This window comes from Onychomys torridus, chromosome 21, assembly GCF_903995425.1.
Source record: "Onychomys torridus chromosome 21, mOncTor1.1, whole genome shotgun sequence".
NCBI classification, from domain to species: domain Eukaryota; kingdom Metazoa; phylum Chordata; class Mammalia; order Rodentia; family Cricetidae; genus Onychomys; species Onychomys torridus.
The window spans coordinates 38,831,763-38,852,766 of record NC_050463.1 but is presented as its reverse complement, the minus strand read 5'-3'; the positions used below and the strand labels follow the sequence as shown (position 1 = coordinate 38,852,766).

Genomic DNA, 21,004 nt, shown 5'->3' with positions numbered 1-21,004 from the left:
CCAAAAGCCTTTCATGTTTTCACTCTTCTCCCCTCCCCCCATAAATCTCTTGCACTAGCTCTGTCTTGGGTGGTGTGTTTGCTTAGTGGCGTACCTTGGCAGGGCCTGCGTTAAGGTACCCACTTTCGGAATCACAAAAACAAGTAGTTGGCAGGATATGGCTCACGGACATAGTATGCTCAACTGGGTCCTAAAACAAGCGACTCAATCGCGATGTGGCTACAGGTCCCATAGGATCCAGTTAATTTCATTCCCATGGCTCACCATGATCTGGCTCACACTGCCCTCCAGGGGCCTCACCCAGACTCAAGGCCTTCCATGACATCCTAGGCCAATGGCGCCCCAATTCCTACCTGTGATCCAGACTCTCCCCTCCAGGCCATCCCACCTCTCAACTTACCTAGCATCTCCGTTTGACTGTCAATCATGTTTTAAAATGAACCCATCTGAGCCAGGTGGTGGTGGCGCACACCTTTAATCCCAGCACTCGGGAGGCAGAGGCAGGCAGATCTCTGTGAGTTCAAGGCCAGCCTCGTCTACAGAGTGAGATCCAGGAAAGGCGCAAAGCTACACAGAGAAACCCTGTCTCAAAAAACAAAAACAAACAAACAAACAAACAAAACAACAAAAAAGAAGACGAACCCATCCGAACAAATGCTGATTCCCAGCTCACGTGTCCCTATCCCAGGAAGCAGTGAGCTCAGGACAGTAGCTCTGCAGATGATCTCCATGTCGTCCGCCCCACCCCACAACTTCACCATTCACAGACCTTAGAGCTCATCACTCAGAAAACAGAGCGCCTAAATAGACCTCAGCCCCTCTTCTCCTCAGTGGGGCCACTCCATGGCACCACAAGGATTCCAGCCAGTGCCTGCAGAACATGGGTGCAGCAGCCATAGGGTCTCTCTACTCCAGTCATACGGCCTCTCTGTCTACGCTTTTCTTCACACTCAGAATGAAACCTCATGGTCTCTATTGCAGGCTCTCCAGGGCCACCTCTCTCTCAACGCTCCTCCTTCAGTACACTGGCCTCTGGACTGTGGCTCTTGCTGTCTTCTCAGCTGAGCCCACATGTCAAGATTTCTTTTCTATAGTTCTCTCTGTCGGGGGACTTCCCAAGAGCCTGTTCACCCGCCGTCTCTCAGAAAGATGTCCCTTGACCACATCGTATAAAACTCATGCCTACCCTGATCTCCCATCACTTCACCATCTTTTCTCAGCATTTAACTATCCTTGACATAGCTTGCCTTTTCCTACGGCCCACCCATTCCCACCATCGCCTCGCTACTGCAGCCTAAAACCTGGACCAGGATCTGGCACAGAAGAGGCGCCCCCCCCCCCCAACACACCTGCTGGCTGGACGCATGTGTGAAGCCTGGAAGAGCAGGAAGAAGCTGGAAATATCAGCTGATCCTGGGTCCAAGGCCACCTCAGTGCTTGCTAAGATGTCAGCGTTCTTCACCGGCAAGCTCCCTGTGTCTGCTGTGACTATCAGAATGGACAGGCCACGCCTGCTCTGCCCTCACCATGAGCAGCACTCTGTAACGCCCATGTGCATACTGTCACCGAGGGAAGCCACCACCCGTCGCTTCCTAAGCACCAGCACCAAATTCACAGTCATGGGTCTGCTTGGTGTGGCCCACAGGGACATTTATTGCTTGCATGCTTATACCTGTCTATATGGAACCTCCATCTACAGAAAGGGAAATCGAGGCTCGGAGAAACGAAACAACATACAAGGTGGTGCAGATGTTGTCTGCACCCTCATTCACCAAGGAGAGCAAGCAGCTTCCAACACCGGGGGTTATGTACAGAATCGTATCTTTTTAGACAGGGAGCTGGAAGTACTGCTGAACCTGTGTTGGGTAATGTGTCCATTTACACAACAAGCTGGTATCTTGGCGAGAGTTTGTGTAGGGAGCGCAAAGGCAGTGTATACGAACATCCTTGAAGTTCGCCATTTTAGAGTTACTTAAAAAGCAGCAGAGAAAGAGTAGGACCACTCCCCTCCCAGACTTTCCAAGTTCTGTCCCGGCTGGGTCTCTTAGGTGTGGCTCTGGGTGGGTGCACACTGCTGCCGACCCCTTTGCGGAAGCTTCTGAGCCCTCTCCAGCGCCAACAGCTAGGATCTCACTCAGCTCTACCTCCTGGAGCTCAACAGCAGCAGTGTGCTCCGGGGCAACAGGAACTTACTGGCCCTCCCTCACGCAGCACCAGCCACCCTGGTGCCGGTATCCCCTGCAAGACCAGCTTGTTTGATTCATCTCGTCCCTGGTGCTTAGCATCGGGCTGGTACACTCACGCTAGCGCTGAAAAGCTGGGGGTGGGGGATGGGGGGAACGGCGGCGGCAGAAATGACCCCAAAGTACGCAAGGGCAGTCCCAGGCCTTCCTAAGGTCTTGGATGAGTGCTTTATCCTCTAGGGGGCCTCGGGTTTCCTCGTCTGTAAAACTGGGGGCGCTAGATGGCGCGCCGCCACACCCGCGGGGCAGTGGGGTGCAGCGGAATAAACCGCCCAGGCTGCAAGGGTCCCCGGGACGCGAGGGTCGGAGGTCTGGCTCACCTGGAGGTGACAAGCACCGCTGGGGACTGCATGTCGGCTGCGGGCGGATGGACGGTCACGGGACACGGCGTCGCTGCGTCCCCGCCCCTCCCAACGCGGGCTCGGCACCGCCTCCTCGACTCTGGCCTGCTCCCTGGTGGCACGGCTTTCACCTCGCGGCCTCCGTGGCTTCAGGATAGTAGGGGGGTGGGGGGCTTTGTTTCTCAGCCCTCCCCAGATTCCCCCATAGTCACCTCATAAACCTGGAACCTGATGTCATTTAATGCCAGTACATGCTTAGCCCTCTAACGCGACGGGACTGCAGCCACTAGTCCTCAAGCTGCAAAAGCACTTCCTCCTCTCCAATCTCTCTCTCTCTCTCTCTCTCTCTCTCTCTCTCTCTCTCTCTCTCTCTCTCTCTCTCTCTCTCTCTCTCTCTCCCTCCCTCCCTCCCTCCCTCCCTCCCTCCCCCCTCTCCCCACCGTGTGCGGTTAATTAACACTGCACTTGTGAGGTCGAAGACAACTTTCTGGAGTTGGTTTTCTCCTTCCCGGTAGATTCTAGGGTGAGGGTTGAACTTAGGTCACCAAGCCTGCATAGAAAGTGCTTTCACTCACTGAGCCAACTCACAGGCAGGCACAGAGATTTTAATGCACGTCCCTCTCCGGTCCCATCCTAAACCCACCTCTCCTTTCCTCACCCTCCCCTCCCACCCCTTTCTTCTTTCTGCCCACTGCTGAAAGGGACCACCATCTTGCATCACCAGCACAGCTCAGGCTTTGGGTTGCAGAAGGAGATTCAGTTTTGTCTAGTGGTGCTGAGAAACATATACATAGTGCACAGGGAGTGGTCCTCCCCTGGGTGAGGCTGGAGGGAGGAACATCTTGTGCATCTTTGTTACCAGGGCCTCAGCCACGGAGCTGAGCAGGAAGCACACAGATTCAGATTTAGATCCCACATTCCAAGCATTGCACACAATTATGCACGGAGCCTATAGGACCCACGGAAGCAGAAAATGGAATTGCTATCAAGCAAGTGGGTCATTTTCATGAGAATCCTGTGGGTACCCTTGGCAGGCACCAGGGGTGCTGAAATTCCTGTAGTGCACAGGACAAGTCACAGGGAAGCCCAGCTCATTAGCTCACAAGGTATTGGTAGCAGGCAGGTTAGCAGCCTGGAGTCTCATGGGGAGTCCCCACTATGATCTCTGCTTTCCTACACCCTCTCGAGATAGCTCTCCAGGGCTCTCGTGGGAGAGGGTGTCACCTGGACCTTTAACGTTAATAATCTCCTTTCCTCCCAGGATTCCACATGCACAATATGAATATGCGTTTCTTCTGCCCATTGCAGAAAGAAGTGGAGTCAGAAATGGCTTTGTAAAGGAGCAGGGTCCCAGAGAAACAAGAGTTGGTGAACCAGAGTAGGAGAATTATCGTGTGGAAGCTCCCGAGACAAGGAGGGGCTCACGAGGGCCTGAGCAGAGGAGGCAAGGAGGAGTCAGGGAATGAAGTACTCAGGATTTGGAGCTCAGGACTTTGCACTGCCCTGGAGACCAACACTGGCCATCAGAGAACTGTGCACAAAGAAATGTCCTGGGCAGCCGAGCTGGGAGCAGTAGTTTGAAGATGCACAGACTTGCAGAGCACTCCAGAATGGGGAAAATGATGAAGGCTGCAGATGAGGGGGGCAGGTGTGAGAACCCTAGGAGATGGGGGTTTACAGGCACATGAGTAGGGGAGCCAAGGTGCTGCACTAGGCTGAGATGTAGCTCTGGTCTTAGAGTACTTGCCTGCCATACACGAGGGCCGGGGTTTCATGCCCAGTACTATGTAAATCCATGGCGGTAAATCCAGCATTCAGGAGGTCTGAAGGAAGAAGACCTAGCAGTTCAAGGTCATCCTCCACTCCACAGTGAGTTTGACGCCAAGTCAGCCCTGGGGGTACATGAGACCTTGTCTTCTCAAAATAAAAGAATAAAGATAAAGTGCACACACCTTTCACCCCAGCACTTGGGAGGCAGAGGCAGATGGATCCCTGTGAGTTCGAAGCCAGCCAGGTCTAAAGAGGGAATTCCAGGACAGCCAAGGCTACACAGAAAAACCCTGTCTTGAAAAACAACAGCAACAACAACAACAACAACAAAAGAATAAAAATAAACATTAAAAAGATGCTGCTGTGGTTTGGTTCTTGTGAGTAGCTGGATGTTCTTCTATTTTGTGGCAGGACACTTGGAAGAGCCCTAAGGTGGTAAAATGATGAGTCTGTTTTGGACAAGAGAGACTTTGGGAGCTGGGATGTGGAGATCATTGAATCTACTATGGTCAGGACCTGGAGACTTAAGACTCAGATGTGGGGTCCTGGGTGCAAAGGACACTATTAAGAATAATGGTGACACCCTCTCCCATGAGAGCCCTGGGGAGATATCTGGAGAGAGTCTAGTGCTGTGGAACCATTGTTGTACACTGTAAATGAGCATTTCTCTCATGGTTAATAAAAAGCCAATAGCTGGGCAGGAAGAGATTGGGTGAGACAACCTGATACAGAAACAATTTGGGAGGAGAAAGGGAGTCACCAGCCAGATGCAGAGGAAGCAAGATGAGAATGCTGTCCTGAGAAAAGGTACCAAGCTATGTGGCTAAACATAGATAAGAATTATGGGTTAGTCTAAGTGTAAGAGCTAGTTAGTAATAAGCCTGAGCTACCGGCAAAGCATTTATAAGTAATTTTAAGCCTCTAAGCCAATTATTTAGGAAGCAGCTGCCAATGTGGGAACAGGCAGGTGGGACAGAAATGTCTGTTGATGTATGGCGTCCAAACGTTTGGCAAGAATTTCCTCATAAAGCCTGAAAAAGCTTTTAAAAAGCATTCTAAACACACAAAAACAGAGTCAAAGTCGGCTTCTTGCTAAGTGCTTTTTCTTGGGTAGGCTCTGTTTGCTTGTAGTGAGCAGAAGCACAGCTCCTTCAAGAGATGGCTTCCTGACCCAGCATTAGTGACAAAAACTACCCTGCTTGCTAGCAAACACTCAGACGGAGTTTATGAGCAGTGGGTGGCACACTACTCAGCGGCAGCATGGACCCAAAACTTCCCAGAGCTGGGGCAGTAAATATGGTTCCCAGAGCTTGCAGTAAACATACCTCCACCATAAGACTAGCCTCTCAAGGAACCAAGAAGCGGGTGTCCTAGACACACCTGCTTAGCAGCTTAAAGTCTCATGTGGTCAGAAAAAGATAGAGACAGTAAAGACAGATTCAGATGAAAAAAATAAAAACAAAAACCTCTGGATGGTTTAGAGTGTGTTTAAAAATATACATAGGCTTGGGAGAGAAAAGAGAGGGTACAAACAGTCATTAAAAAGACTATATAGTTTAAAAATAACAAAGTAAAGCTCTTAAAAAGAGAATAAAGTAATATAAAAATATTAAATATTTATATTTATGTGGCAATATAAAAAAGCCACGTAAAGATGGAAAATATACAGAGAGTCTGGATATACATAATAACAGTATGTTATTGTGTTGTCTTCTTAAATTTTTGACTGCTATGAGACATTTGATTGTAAAAGTTGGTAGATTAACCCACTCTATATATTTTAAAAAATCTTAACTCCAAAATTTAGATCAAAAAGTGTGTCACTTTGGGGGAGGTTGTGTTTTTGTTTCCACAGGAAATGAGAGGTTATGGATACATATTGGGGATAAGGAAATTCAAGTTTGATCCAGGAAGACCCCCTGAAATCTTGACTACAAACATGGGAAAATAAACCTAAAGTAACTACAAGATGTGACATATATTTTACCTGCTCAGACATAAAACAAAGAATTATCTTTGACTGGATTATGTACAATGCACAATTTATATTTGTATTAATACAAAGATATACGCTACCTTTAAGAGTGTATGTATCTTTAGAGCAAGGGGACCAGACACCAATGAAAACAATGGCCCAGGTGATCCAGCATTCAAATCAGCTTCAAGGCTGCTAAGATGATTCAGCCTCACAAAACACTACATCCAAGACTTAAAAATTAATCTAAATTTTCTCAGGGTCCCAATAGTATCACCAGCACGCACAATCAAAAAGAAGTAGTTTAGAGAACTACGCCCACATTCCCAAAAATAAACTATGGATATTTGCCATTGTTTAGTTGTTGGTTACAAGTTGTTATTGGTAATGGTCAGAAAAAAAGCTGAGCAATAACATTTCATGACAGTGAGACATGTCTGCTTCTGACAGCATCAATCTACTTCAGAGAAGATGATGATATTGAAGAAACTCCATATGGAGTTTGTTTTCTTTATGGCAAAAGCTAGCCACATGGGCAGAAAAACTGCCCTTGCCTCAATTGTAGACGGTACACTGTTCAAACTGGACCAGCAGGATACAAGAACTTTTCCAAAACAAGGTAGGGCGGTCCTTCAGAATCCCCTGTCAGATATTCTACTTGGATGCCCCAATGGTGCAGAGGAACCTAGTGTGACTGTTATGGTGGCCTATTGTCCCTGTCATTAGGTAACCTTTCTCTATTCTGGGGTCTTTGATGAGATTGAAGACTGGTTAGTTATAATTATAGTTTTCATTGATCTCCAAATTATATAAAGAACTCAAGAAACTAGACATCAAAATACTGAACAATCCAATTTAAAAATGGGCTAAAGAGCTAAACAGAGAATTCTCAACAGAAGAATCTCAAATGGCTGAAAGACATTTAAGGAATTGCTCAACATCCTTAGTCATCAGAGAAATGCAAATCAAAATGACTCTGAGATACCATCTTACACCTGTCAGAATGGCTATGATCAACAACACTAAGGACAGTCAATGTTGGAAAGGATGCGGAGCAAAGGGAACACTCCTCCACTGTTGGGGGGAGTGCAAACTTGTACAACCACTGTGGAAATCAGTGTGGCAATTTCTCAGAAAATTGGGAATTGATCTACCCCAAGACCCAGCCATACCACTCTTGGGCATATACCCAAGGAATGCTCAATCACACCACAAAGATACATGCTCAACTATGTTCACAGCAGCATTATTCATAATAGCCAGGACCTGGAAACAACCGAGATGCCCGTCAACTGAAGAATGGATTAAGAAAATGTGGTACATATACACAATGGAGTACTACTCAGCAGAGAAAAACAATGACAGCATGAAATTTGCAGGCAAATGGATAGAACTAGAAAATATCATCCTGAGTGAGGTAACCCAAACCCAGAAGGACAAACATGGTATGTACTCACTCATAAGTGGATACTAGATAGAAAGCAAAGATCAACCACTGCAACCCACAGAACCAGGGTTGTGTAAGGTGTGTAATTCTCTCTCTCTCTCTCTCTCTCTCTCTCTCTCTCTCTCTCTCTCTCCCAATAAAGCTCTAGAAAGGTAACCATGGCTCGTGACTCTTCCGTCACCGATACATCCAGCACTCTCCTCTGTTGGCATGACTGCCACAGGTGCCGCCGCTTAACCAACAGGGGGACTGTAAGATGACTGTGGCTTATAATAAGTTTTGATTTTACTCAATCACTGGGCAAGCTTCAGTGAAACATTTCACTATTAGGATAAGAATTTGTACTGTATCAAGCTGACAATAGAAAATAAATAAATAAATAAATAAAGAAAGAAAGAAAGAAAGAAAGAAAGAAAGAAAGAGATTAAAAAATATAGTTTCCCTTAATTATGATGAAAAGGTAAATTAGATGTAAAACTTTAGAGTCACAAAAGTAAAGTAGATAATAGAGTATTTTTTCTAATTTTGCCAAATACAAATAGACTAGATAATGTAACTATAATTCTTACTTGATAAAGTTTTTGTTGTATATAATCTTACTATGTTAAAATTAAAACCTTCCTTTTGGGGATTTAGCTCAGTGGTAGAGTGCTTGCCTAGCAAGCGCAAGGCCCTGGGTTTGATCCTCAGCTCAAAAAAAAAAAAAAGAAAAAAAAAAACTTAAAACCTTCCTTTTTAATTATACAAAAAGGGAGAAATGCTGTGGAACTATCTTTGTACACTGTAAAAGTGTATTGTTCTCAATGTTAATAAAAAGCTGGTTGGCCTATAGCTGGGCAGGAAGAGATTGGGTGAGACAGCCTGACACAGAGAGAGTTCTGGGAGGAAGAAGGGTGGAGACAGAGAGTGGCCAGCCATATGCAGAGGAAGCAAGATGAGAACATTGTACTGAGCAAAGGTATAAGCCGTGTGGCTAAACATAGATATGAATTATGGGGCTGGAGAGATGCCTTAGAGGTTAAGAGCACTGACTGTTCTTCCAAAGGTCCTGAGTTCAATTCCCAGCAACCACAACCATCTGTAATGAGATCTGTTTCCCTCTTCTGGCCTGCAGACATACATGCAGGCAGAACACTGTATATATAATAAATAAATAAATCTTTAAAAAAGAGAATTATGGGTTAAGTGTAAGGGCTAGCTAGTATAAGCCTGAGGTACCAGCTGGGCATTTATAATTAATATAAGCCTCTGTGTGGTAATTTGGGAAGTGGCTGCTGGGTATTTGGGAGTTGCTGGCAGGACAGACACTTCCCCTTATAGTCTAGGAAAGGGAAGACCATAGTGAGGACTCCCCATGAGACCCCAGGCGGCTAACCTGCCTGCCACCAATACCTTGTGAGCTAATGAGATGGACTTCCCCATGATTGTGCACTACTGGAATTTCAGCAACCCTGATGCCTGTCAAGGGTACCACAGGATTCCTGTGAAAGTGACCCACTTGCTTAATAGCAATTCCATTTTCTGTTTCCATGGGTCCCACAGGCTCCAATTCGTAATTGCATGCAATGCTTGGAATGTGGGATCTAAATCTGATACTGTGTGCTTCCTGCTCAGCTCCATGGCTGAGCAGTGGTAACAAAGACCATGTTGCACAAGACATTCCTCCATGTGCACTTCTCCCAGAGGAAGTCAGGCCTCCAGTCAGGACCTGATCTTTTTCTCTGTCCCTTAGTTTTAATGCTCCAGGGGTCTGCTTACCTCCAAGTGGTAATGTGGGAGGGACCGCCATCTAGCTAGTCATCCAGCCAATGCTCACCGGCATTACTCAGGCCTCGAGCAGCAGAATAAGACTCAGTTTTGTCCAGTGGTATTCACTGGCCATGTGGGAACAGTTGGAGATTAATAAAAATTCAGGCTCTGGGGGCATGAGGACACCCTGGAGATGAGTAACAGCCTGGGTCAGGAGTGGTGTATGAAGAACTCTTCCAGGAGCAGGTGGTACCAGACCTGAGTGGTGAAAAAGTGAATGCTCTTGCTCTGCCTTTTTTTTCCCTTGAAAAGATAGGTGTAACAGACCCACAGCAATGCTGGGAGTGATCACAGCGAGTGAGTGAGATGAAATGTATGGCAGGCGCTGTGGATCAAAAACCGCCACCAACATCCTTCATTCTGCTGTGACTATGAGGGCTAGAAAAGTAAAAACTTCCACATTTCATTGTGGCTCAAAGGGGCCATGGGGCTTACTTCTGGAATACACAGGGAAGTCTCTGCTGCTCTTCCAGAGGACCTGAGTTCTATTCCAACCACCCACATCAGCACTAGCTCCAGAGGATCCGATGCTCTCTTCTGGTCTCTGTAGGCACCAGCATGTGCAGACACACATACATAAAAATAAATGTTCTTTATTATCTTTTTTTTCCTGAGGCAGGGTTTCTCTGTGTAGTCTTGGCTATCCTGGAACTTGCTTTGTAGACCAGACTGGCCTCAGCTCACAGAGATCTGCCTGCCTCTGCACCACCACTGCCTGGCTTTACCAGCCAATTTTATGGAGGCAATTCCTCACGTGAGGTTCCCTCTTCCCAGGTGACTATAGTTAGTGTCAAGTTGACAGACACTAACCACACTACTCCTTTCATCTTTGTGTATCTAGAACAGAAACCCTGGGTTCTTTGACCAAGGTTGGAGGAATAGACATTCCAAATTATTACACAATGGCAGCTTTGGTTCCAAAAGTCCTTGTTGATTTCTAATTTTGCATGCTGTCTTCTCCACTGTTCTATTGCTGTGAAGAGACGCTATGACAAAGGTAACCCATAAAAGAAAGCATTTAACTGGGAGCTTGCTTACAGTTTTAGAGGGTTAGTTCATTGCCATCATGGCAGGAAGCAGATAGGCATGGCACTGGAGCAGTAGCTGAGAGCTTTACATCCTGATCTGCAGGCAGCAGGCAGAGGGAGAGACAGGGCCTGGCATGGGCTTTTGAACCTCAAAGTCCACCCCCAATGACACACCTCCTCCAACATGACCACACCCTATCGCCATTCAAAGAGCAGAGGATGTTTTTGTATGTTTGGAGATATAGTACCTTATTATGCAGCTCAGGCTGGCTGGAAAGTCAAAATCACTTTGCCTCTTGAATGCTGAAATTATGGATAGAGGTCAACTCTATCAGGGTCACAAAGGAAGTCCACAGTAATGGTGGTTTGAAGACCAGGTCCTCTCCCACACTGCAGTGTTTCTCTTGGCCTCACTGGATGTGGTCATCTCTCCCAGGACACCTCTCAAAAGGGGAGCTTAAGCTGGGCGGTGGTGGCACATGTCTGTAATCCCAGCACTCGGGAGGCAGAGGCAGGTGGATCTCTGTGAGTTCGAGGCCAGCCTGGTCTACAAAGCGAGTTCCAGGACAGCCTCCAAAGCTACAGAGAAATCCTGTCTCAAGAAACAAAGACAAAAGCAAAACAAAACAAAACAAAAACAACAACAACAAAAAAAGGAAGCTTAGCGGCCTCTGGCTTAACCAGCCAGGCATTCTTACATACTCTTGCCAGCAGATGGCACTCTCCACCAGTCCTCTGCAGTTTGTCCCAAATAGGAGCCCTGAAATGCACCCCTGGGAAGGCCTCTGGAAAAAGAAGCTACCTTCTCCCATTACCTTCCCTCCCCTCCCCCACAGGGTGGTCTGGGCCACAGAGCAGGCCACACCCAGAGGCCTGAGGCCAGGACTTTGAGGACCCCAGTGTGAATGCCAGAGCTGTTGCTTGGGGCAACCTGGGCAGCCTAGTTATAGGTTAAGCATGGGAAATTCCTGCAGCTTGAGGAAGCCGGGTCCTGGGTGGGCATACACTGGTGCTGCTCCAGAACCTGCTGGAATCTTCACTTCTGCTGTAGCAGGTCTTTCTGGGAGAGACCCCTGAAGTCTCCTGGGGGCTGAGTAGAGGAGCCAATGTCATCCTTAGAAGAGGAAGAGGCAAGTAGATGCCTCTGCAGGTTGATGTCAATTCTCCCCCTCCATCTCCGCTGAGGGAGACCTGAGCCAGTGCCCCCTCCCCAGACACACACACACACACACACACACACACACACACACACACACACACCATCTCTCTGCTCTGTATCAGAGGTCAGAGGCCATGGTGTTTGTGGAAGGGCCCTAAAACAGCTTGACCACACAGCAGCCAGGACAGGCTTAGGGGCCTAGACACAGCTTCTGTGACAGGCTTACTGGCAGGCAACACCCAGATGCAGGAAAAGCCTTAAGCTGATACCACTCAGGGATAAGGAAGTACCTGACATCCCAAACATTGCAACCATTAGATAAGGTGGCCAGATGTCCCAGAGTCTAGCATACACTGTTTTTTTTTGTTTGTTTGTTTTTGTTTGTTTTTGTTTGTTTGTTTGTTTTACAGATACCCCTAGACAAATGTCAGCCAATCAGTGTCCTGAACCCTGGAAATCCCCTCACCCAAACCTCTGCTATGATTAAAAAAACAAAACAAAACAAAAAAACCTCTGTCCCACCTGAGCTCAGGACTCTCTGCTCTCACCGCTGTGCTGGACAGACAGAGAGACCAAGCTTGGAGCTTGAAGAGATTAAAGGCTCTTTGCTTTTACAAGCATCTGCTCCCCAACCTGGGCACCAAAGGCAGGTTTTCATCTCGGCTGTCTGTCACCTAGGCAACAGCAGGAAGACAGGCAGCACAAACCTTGGTCCAGGTGCACAGGCGCCTGCTATGGGCTGAGCTCAGGCCTTTCACCTCCCATGTAACTCTGCAAGTATTAGTCAAGGCTTCCTTCCAGCTCCCAAACATCCCCAGACCCCAGACCGAGCTCTGCCCCTGTCTCCCGGGTGGTCCTAATGGAAGAGGAAGTGCTTGGGAAGAATCAGCTGAGCGCGCACGTGTGTGTGTGTGTGTGTGTGTGTGTGTGTGTGTGTGTGTGTGTCCTGGGCCATCCGAAGGGTAGGGTGGGAGTGTACTACTCCAACTCCGGGGCCTGGGCCATAGATATCTTAAGACTCACAGGCCCGGTTTAGATGTTCAGTTTGGTACCCAATTTAATTTTTTAAAATAAGATTTATTTATTACGCATACAGTGTTCTGTCTGCATGTATACCTGCATGCCAGAAAGAGGGCATGAGATCTCATTATAGATGGTTGTGAACCACCAATGGGTTGATGGGAATTGAACTCAGGACCTCTGGAAGAGCAGCCAGCACTCTTAACCTCTGAGCCATCTCTCCAGCCCTCCAATGCAATTTATAGGAAAGGGGAGGGGTGTGGCCCAGGCCCTCAAAGCCGCCTGACAGTTGGTTGTCTATTTTCTAGACATTCTTGCTCTGGGGGTTTGTCTGAACGGAATCGCCACAGGCTGGTGACCTCCCTCCTCAGGGCAGTCTTTAGAACCAGGGCTAGCCAAATAAGAGCCCCAGAGTCTGCAAGCTCAGGTGTCCCCTACGGATAGGGAAGAGGTGGACGCCTTTTCCACCCACGCTCGAAAGGTACTGTAACCACAGTGGCACCAGAGCGCTATCCCAGGGGTCTGCTGCTCACCCTCTGGGCTTGTAGCTACACGCCAACATACCAGCAGCCTGTTGCCTTTTGCCCTCCCGACCTTGAAGAAATGTGATCGCCGGCACCTCTCAGCGAGTCCCCCACACCAGGACGGTTGGGAGAAGGTCACCGCGATGGTTGTACATTTGAACAGTGAGCCCTTACTCTGCGTGGGAGTTGGCTACTCTAAGTCCAGCTGCCTTCCTAATTCATCAAGCCCTTTGAGAGTTTGGCTTCTGCTTTGGCGCAAGATCCCCGCCCAGATCTTTTCCTTTCTGACAGTCGGTCCGAATCCATCTGTCTCTTTCTGCCCTGTCCCTACAGCTATTTGTCCTTCGCCATAGATCATCCATCTCCCTTGCTCTGGCTTCCCACTGCGATCCTCAGAAAAACACACCCACCCACGCAAGACAACTTTATTTTCTGTACATAGATACCTACCAAACGTGCACAGTAAACATCTCCATATACCTTCTCCCTGTGGCTTCTTGGTGAGTGCCCACCAAGAGGGCGCAGGGCGAGAAAGCTGGGTGGGAGGGACCCAGTCTTGCCTCGGCCTGGGTCTGGTATCCCTAGCACTTGCAAAGTTGCGGGGAGGGCTGTGTTTCTCCGTAGAGAAGTGCTCCCCCATCCTCCAGCCAAGGAGAGCGCTCAGGTCTTGGGGCGGGGAGTGGGGGTTGCAGTGCCTTAGGGTGGGGAGGCGGGGCACTGAGCTGTGGCGGGAGCCTCTGGCGGGTGCCCCTCGCTTGGCAAGGACCGGGACACCGTGCTGCAGCGAGGGGAGGCGGCTCCTGCCCTGCCTTGCGCGATAGGCCTGAGTTGGGGGGCTCAGAGCTGCGGGTCGAGCGTTCAGCAGGGGGCGCTGCTCCGGGCGCTGGGCGGGGGTGGGGTGGGAGAGGAGGGGGGCAGCGGCTTGCTGCGCACACTTCCCCCGTTATTAAACACTATGTTCAAAAGGCGTCGGGGGACTTCCCGGAGCCACGGAGCCCGTGTCGCGCGACCGAACGGCGCACGGAGCCCATGGACCTGAATGCCTGCCGTCCCAGAGACGGGCTAGAAGCTGCTCCGAGCGGCGGGGGCAGGACCAGCCTGGAGCCCCGGGGGAGGCGGCGGCCGGCGGACCCTCTCCCGGCTCCGGGCCCTTCTGCTCACCAGACCGCCGCAGGAACGGCTCGGTGGTGCAGCACCATTGATGATGTCGCTTTACCGGAGCCTGGCTGGGAGGGCTCCGGCCACCGCAGCCTCGGGGCACCACCTCGCGGACTCCATCACCGGCTTCATAGACCAAGCGCCTCAAGGAACTTTTCAAGGTAACTTCTGTGCCAGCACAGCCTGTCTGATCCTGCTCTGAGACGAGCTGGCTTCTGCTCCATTGGGCTGTGAGCCAAGGTCCCATGAACCCCATCTTCAGGTGTTAGAAACTTCGTCTCCGAAGTCAGCGCATCCGAACCCCCTAAGCCTGGACTGTGGCACCAGTCGGCTTGGTTTCTGAGGACTGAGGGGTTGGAGGTCCCTCGGTGGAACTCCCTCAAGCAGGCAAGAGGAGTTCAAGATCCGCTTCTTTGGGGGAAGTGTCTAGAGTGGCCTCAGGCCTGGAGCCCTTGGAGAAGAAAGGACAGGAATGGGGACTCTGGAGTTCCCGCCAAGAGGGACTAGCAGTGATGGTAGCCCCCATGTCTCCAGGGAAGGATGCACAGAGTGAAGGAGCTAAGGAGAAATCAGTAAATGGCTTCTCTCTGTATCAGGAGGTCCCCCCCTCTCAGCAGGCTGCATGGGGTGGACAGTGGATTAAGTGTGGGCGCCTGTGTTCTGTGGCAGCCAGGCCCCAGCGGCCAGAGTGCAGGACTTCTGTCGTGTGGGGAGGACAGGGATGCCTGGAGTTCAAGCGTCCCATCTCACCCTGTACTGGACCCTCCAAAGCTAGGGTGTGGGTGGGTTTGTGGGGTAGTTGCTGTAAGTCATCGCTGCCTCTAATCTTTCTATGAAGGGTTTTTGCATCCCTCTGCCTTTTCTTTTCCAGTTGGTGGCTGTGGGACCACCAGGAACAGCCAAGAAACAAGGAAAGCTCACCGTGGATTTAGAAGAACCTATCGCTAAGCTGGGCCTTCCTTTCCATTCCGCTGAAGGGACAGGGTGGCGTGGAGGGGAGGAGGTCTTTGCCATGGTGAAGCTGTGTTCCCTTTCTGGCCTAGTCTCCGGGCCAATTTGCACTGGACACTGGGGTTAGTGAGGATGTCTAGTAGGCTGGGTTGGGAGAAGAGAAGGAACCAAAGGGGAAAATGTTTTTTAGAAATGAGAATTTTTCCGTTTTGCACAGCCAGGGGTCTCGCAGCTCTCTGGGGGGCGCTCAGCCCAGCACTAAGGGGCAATTGTCCTACAGAACAAGCATCCGAGAAAGTGCACGCCTTATGTTGTGCCCACTTGGCTTTCAGGTCACCCCTGACCAGAAGTCTGACCTACCCTTTAGGCACAGGCAAGGCGCTGGAGCAGGCAGCTGAATTGAAGAGGCCTTACGGTTTCTGGTACGGGGGTGCGGTGGTGTGTTCTTGGCCCCCACAGCTCAACGATTAGGTGTGTATCTGTGGTCACAGCGAAGGCCTAAGAACTAAAGCTTTAGGTGGAGAAAGACAAGAAAGAACTGGCTGCACTCGTTCTGAACCACTGCCTGCTTCTATGGGCCTTCCTGGGATGTTATGTATCAAGCACAGAAAAGCCAAACCAAGCTGTCCCCATGGCTGCGTGTACTGGCTCTACTCTCAATCAGCGCTTTCTGTTTCTGTCCTTCCCAAGAGCTGAGTGTGGATCTGCGACCCTTCTTCCGCTGCTGCTCCTGCTGCTGTCCACATGCCCCGATGCGACATCTCACCTACTGAACACATCTCACCTACTGAACCCGCTGTCCCTGCAACACTGGGCTTCGGCTGGCCAGGCGACAGGCGTGCACTGTTGGTGATCTCCTCCCGCACACAGAGTGTTCCAAGGTAGTTGCTGATTCTTGAACCTGCTTATGGCTTGATGCTGTGTAAGTAGGCCGAGTGGGCAGTGGAAGGCGGCACATAGTGAGTGGCCCACAGCTTAAAAAGTAATTTAAACCTGATTCTGATACTGTTATTTTAAGGAAATGGCAAAACTCGAAGCAGTGGTAATGCCATCAAGGCTCAAGTCCATGCTGTTCCCACCCCGGCTAAAGACAGAATTAATTAGTTTCAGGGAAGTCACTTTCATTTTGCAGTGACACCCACTGTTCCTCAGCTTGGCTCCTAAGAAGATTGGGCAGGAGAGGTTTTGAAAACTGAAATCTCCTTGTTGGCAGTCTTCCAGCTTGGATTTGGCCAGAACAGAGCTCCAAGGCTTGCAGGCTGCTGTAGTTGAGCATCTGCCTGCTGCCCAGCCTGGCCACTTGGGCGGCTCTTGATGACATTATGTGTAGTCGGAGGAAGGTTTTTCCATTCCCGCCAAGGCTCTGCAATCCCATGGCCTGCTTATAAAATAATCACTCAGAAGCTTATATTAATTATAACTGCTTGGCCATTAGCTCAGGCTTATTACTGACTAGCTCTTACACTTAAATTAACCCATAATTCTTATTTATGTTTAGCTACGTGGCTTGGTACCTTTTCTCAGTTCTGCCCTGTCTTCTTGCTTCCTCTGTGTCTGGCTGGCATTTCCTGACTCAGCCTTCCTCTTCCTAGAATTCTCCTTGTCTGCTTGCCCCGCCTATATGTCCTGCCTGGTGACTGGCCAGTCAGCATTTTATTTATCAACCAATCAGAGCAACACATATTCACAGCATATGGAACGACATCCCACAGCAATTGTGCAATGCTGGTGTGACCAGGCCAGCGAGGAGAGAACCCTTAGAGGGCAGACATGACTCTGTGTGTATATGTCTTCTGAAATTTAAGTAGGTTGTACATATTGAAATGTAAATGATCTGTAAAACAGCAAACTATTTTTTTCTCAACCAGCAAATAGCAGTATGTATTTGTTAAACAGCTTGTATGCTCATCATTCACCACTTTAATATTTTGTACAGATAGCTGATTAAATATTTTATTCATAAAGACGCTCCTGACTGGTGTTTGGGGATGGAATTTTTGACTTCCATAGTATAACCTTTCTGTGTTATTACAGTTCCTCTCTGCTTTGGAGAACAGAAGGCAAGGACTTGTGCATCAGAATGAGTGCATCAAAATGGGTAGCTACATGGTAGGCCTGGCCCTGCTAGTCTGTGCTGAGCCTGGTCTCCTAAAGTACCATGGTCTCAACATGGTATCAATGGGCAGGAGCCCCAAGCATAGGGCTGCTATACCCTGGGTCCTTGCGAGCACTGTGAAATTGCAGAGGATCCTATGCACAGCCATGCACTACATAAGGTCACTCAGTAGGCCTGGGCTTGGGGGGAGAAGAGGCCACAATGTTAAGGAAAAGGTTTTTCTCTCCAAGACACGAACAGTTAAGCTTATAAGGAGTGAATAGTCACTCAAAATATAGTTGCAAGGAGTAAACATTTGGTATTTGCATTCCAGGCTGCGAAGGAGAACCCATCTCAGTGCAGAAAGCATGGGTCCTCTGCTCTGGAGGCTGCATGGTCTAGCCTCTGTAGTCTCAAGGCATAAAGACCATGGAGTGGCTTCTCCTATGAGACCAATGATGTGTATCAGAGAATCTAGGCTTAGAGCAAGTCTGATAGGCCATTCTAGGTTGGTCCTCCAGAGAGCCTCTCCCTGGCTGCTTCAGCTCCTCTTCCAACAGTCTTGCAGTATGTTCTGACCCACTTCTTCCTTCATGGGAAGTAGGCTGCTGCATTTGTTACTTCTGATTACTAAGAGATGCAGTTGTGACAGGAGCCAGCCCTTTGAAGGACGTGTGAACATACAATCTTTGGGAATATGAAGCCCCTGCAGTGTGACCCACCTTTGTGTCCGTGATTGCTGCACCTGCCCAGAGGATGCAGTGCTCCTGGAGTATGTTAATCAAAGTCTCTGTGGTCATGTTTCCCTCCTATCAAAGATACATCTCGAGACTCTCTCTGTGCTCTTAATTTCATTAATGAATGTAAATTTATTTTCTTGGGAGAAAAATCTATCTTCTCAACTAAATACTCCGGCAGGTACATTAAATGTGGAAGTTCCATGACCCTTCCATAGAAAGGTGTAAAGTCTGGTCACGCACTGTTCATCACGTACCTAGGTTAAAATTCCACTGTTCTTCCTTGTCCACAGGGCTACTCCAGCATACTGTGCAGGGCTGACACATTCACAGGAGAAGGGGCATATGTGGAGGTAAAGAAAGTCAGGGGATTTGAGGTTGTATCCAACTTCCCAAACACAGCTGTGAACAGGTCTAAAAGGCTCATTGGTGGCTGACACTGAGGAGGCCAAGCTGGACTTCTGTTCCCTCCCTGGCTCTGCTATGCAGTCTGCCCTTGGTGCTGCTCATTTCCGAGCAGGCTGGGGTGAAGGTGTCTTTGCTGCTGCTCCACTGAGGATGAGGACTGCTGTGGTCACAGATGTGCTGAGCTCACGTATCCTTGGAACCTGCACTCACGTGGTCAGAAGGATCAGCAATCTGGGGAGAGACTTTTCCGCAGGGATATGTCACCAGAGCTGACTTTGGTGGGGCTGTGGGTGTCTGCCGAGTCCTAATCACATGCAGGTGTACAGTGATGGCCAGTACAAGAAAGCCCAGATGTTCTGCAGAGCCTGAGCTGGGTGGATTTGCAGAGGTGGGATTCCAGTCCCTTTGTGAGGGAGTGAGACCTTCCAGGTGCATCCACACCCTGTGGTTCTAATGGACGCCCAGTCAGAGGGTCACATTCCCATCCCAAAGAAGAGGAATTTTCCCATAGACATACCCAGGAAGGAAATCCACCCCACTGTGGGGAGGTCAGCATAAGCCCCTTTACCAGAATGTCTGAGGAATGCAATACAAAATGAGAACGCTCTACTGGGCCTGTCCATTGTCTTGTGTATTGATGCTATGATTTCCTTTTGGGGTACTCTCCAGGGTTAGGGCTCAGTATCTAATAAGCCACATGTTTGGTAGTGGTCAATACTTAAACCTCAAAGGTTTTCTAATTATAGCATAAGAAAAGTAACCACTGTAGTCGTATCAGATGACATGGGCCACAAAGGGTAGTGGCCCCATTTGTAGTTCCTTGGTGTCAGGAATTGCACAGCTGTCTTTGAGTCTGCTCTGCTTGGGAAATGCATACATGTCTCTGTCCAACACTTTTACAGGCAAGCCTACTTTGAAATGCAAAGGCCCTCAAATGGGACTTCCTGATAGTCTGACCACTAAGAACCTGCATTCTGTGAGAATTTGCCTGCTACATATGGAAAGAAACATTTACTAATTTAGACAACCTAGTTCATACTGAAATCTAGTGTCAGGCTCTATTTAATGGCAAGCATAGAGATGATTACAACTCAAGCCCGCTTTCTAGAACTCTCCTTTAAAGGACAAGGAGGGGTGATAGCAGGAGCTAGAAGGAGCTGGTCAGCAAAGCTGCTGTCCCTGCAGTAATGATGCCGAGAGAGCCAGCGGATTTATGACCAGCCCTCCTGGGTGGCTGGAAAGAGAGTTAAGTTTGGCTCAGGAGGTAGAGGCAGTTGGCATTTTGGGACAAGTCTCAGAGACTGGGCATGATGAAAACTGGAAACGGTGATTCTCAAGGCTTAAGAGCAGGCACACACGCAGAAGAGTGTGTTAGGCACAGAGCACCAGGTGGCGAGAAGTCGTGGCAGAGTGCATCCTTTGTAGACACCAGCATGTGGGCGTTTCCTCTCCCAAAATACTGTCTGGTGTAGTTTTTGCAACTGAAAACTGGACAGTTACAGCTTTCAGTCTTTTACAAGCCTCACTATGACCAACCACATCCTTTTACTTCTTTCTATGTGTTGTGTTGTGTTGTGTTGTGTTGTGTGTGTGTGTGTGTGTGTGTGTAGATTTCTATGGAGACCAGAGACATCAGATCTCCCTGGAGATGGAGTGGTAGATGGTGGTGAGCAGACCCTCAAAGGTGCCTGGAAGTGAACTCATGTCACTTATCCACTGAGCCATCTTTCCAGCCCCAGCAGCTATGAAATCTTGAGTGAGGCAGGGCACTTTGCACACAGGTTATTTGAACACTGGGCAAATCTAAGCCTCCAAGGACTGAGAAGCCTGTATGTGAGACAGTGACAGCTTAGGGGATACCTTACCTGGACCTGTTCTTCTCTATGCCAAAATGACCCAACTTCTGCCTGTTCTGTATGAGTAAAGGAAGCCCCTTCCCTTCTCCCCAAGGAAACTCCCTCTTCACAGAACTATAGTAACACTGTGTTCCCTATGGCCCTTGCCATGCTGCCAGGGTATCACCTGGAGCTTCAACAGGTATCATGTTCACTGATACCAGTCTTGGTCTGGAGGTGGCAGAGACCCCCACTAATGGTTCACATCTGCTCCCTGCCTGGACCAATGGGATCACTTACTTCTATCTGTATGGGGCACAAACAGGAGTCACAACCTGTGAGAAAGCAACAAGGACACACTTAAGAGCCTTTCTGTCCTCATCAGGAGAGCATGATTTATATGTACTCCACTTTTCTTTTTACAGTTAAAAAAAAGGTTTATTTACTTATTATGTATACAGTGTCTGCCTTTATGTATACCTACATGCCAGAAGAGGGCACAAG

The 21,004-nt window shown here is 48.9% G+C and overlaps 2 protein-coding genes across 2 annotated transcripts in view; one reads left to right on the top strand and one right to left on the bottom strand.

Annotated features, from left to right (window-relative positions):
* Positions 1 to 2,717, bottom strand: part of Hs1bp3 (HCLS1 binding protein 3) — a 33,428-nt gene extending 30,711 nt beyond the window's left edge. Inside the window, exon 1 of the mRNA XM_036171197.1 lies at positions 2,564 to 2,717. Coding sequence (XP_036027090.1) covers positions 2,564 to 2,595 — 32 coding nt within the window. The 5' untranslated portion in view covers positions 2,596 to 2,717. The remainder of the gene's footprint in view (positions 1 to 2,563) is intronic.
* LOC118571508 lies at positions 2,594 to 16,845 on the top strand. The gene is made up of 4 exons (XM_036170522.1): positions 2,594 to 2,741; positions 13,341 to 13,478; positions 14,080 to 14,635; positions 15,346 to 16,845. The coding sequence occupies exons 1-4, from the start codon at positions 2,594 to 2,596 to the stop codon at positions 15,404 to 15,406; spliced, it is 903 nt and encodes a 300-aa protein (XP_036026415.1). The 3' UTR covers positions 15,407 to 16,845.
* The last annotated feature ends 4,159 nt before the right edge of the window (positions 16,846 to 21,004 follow it).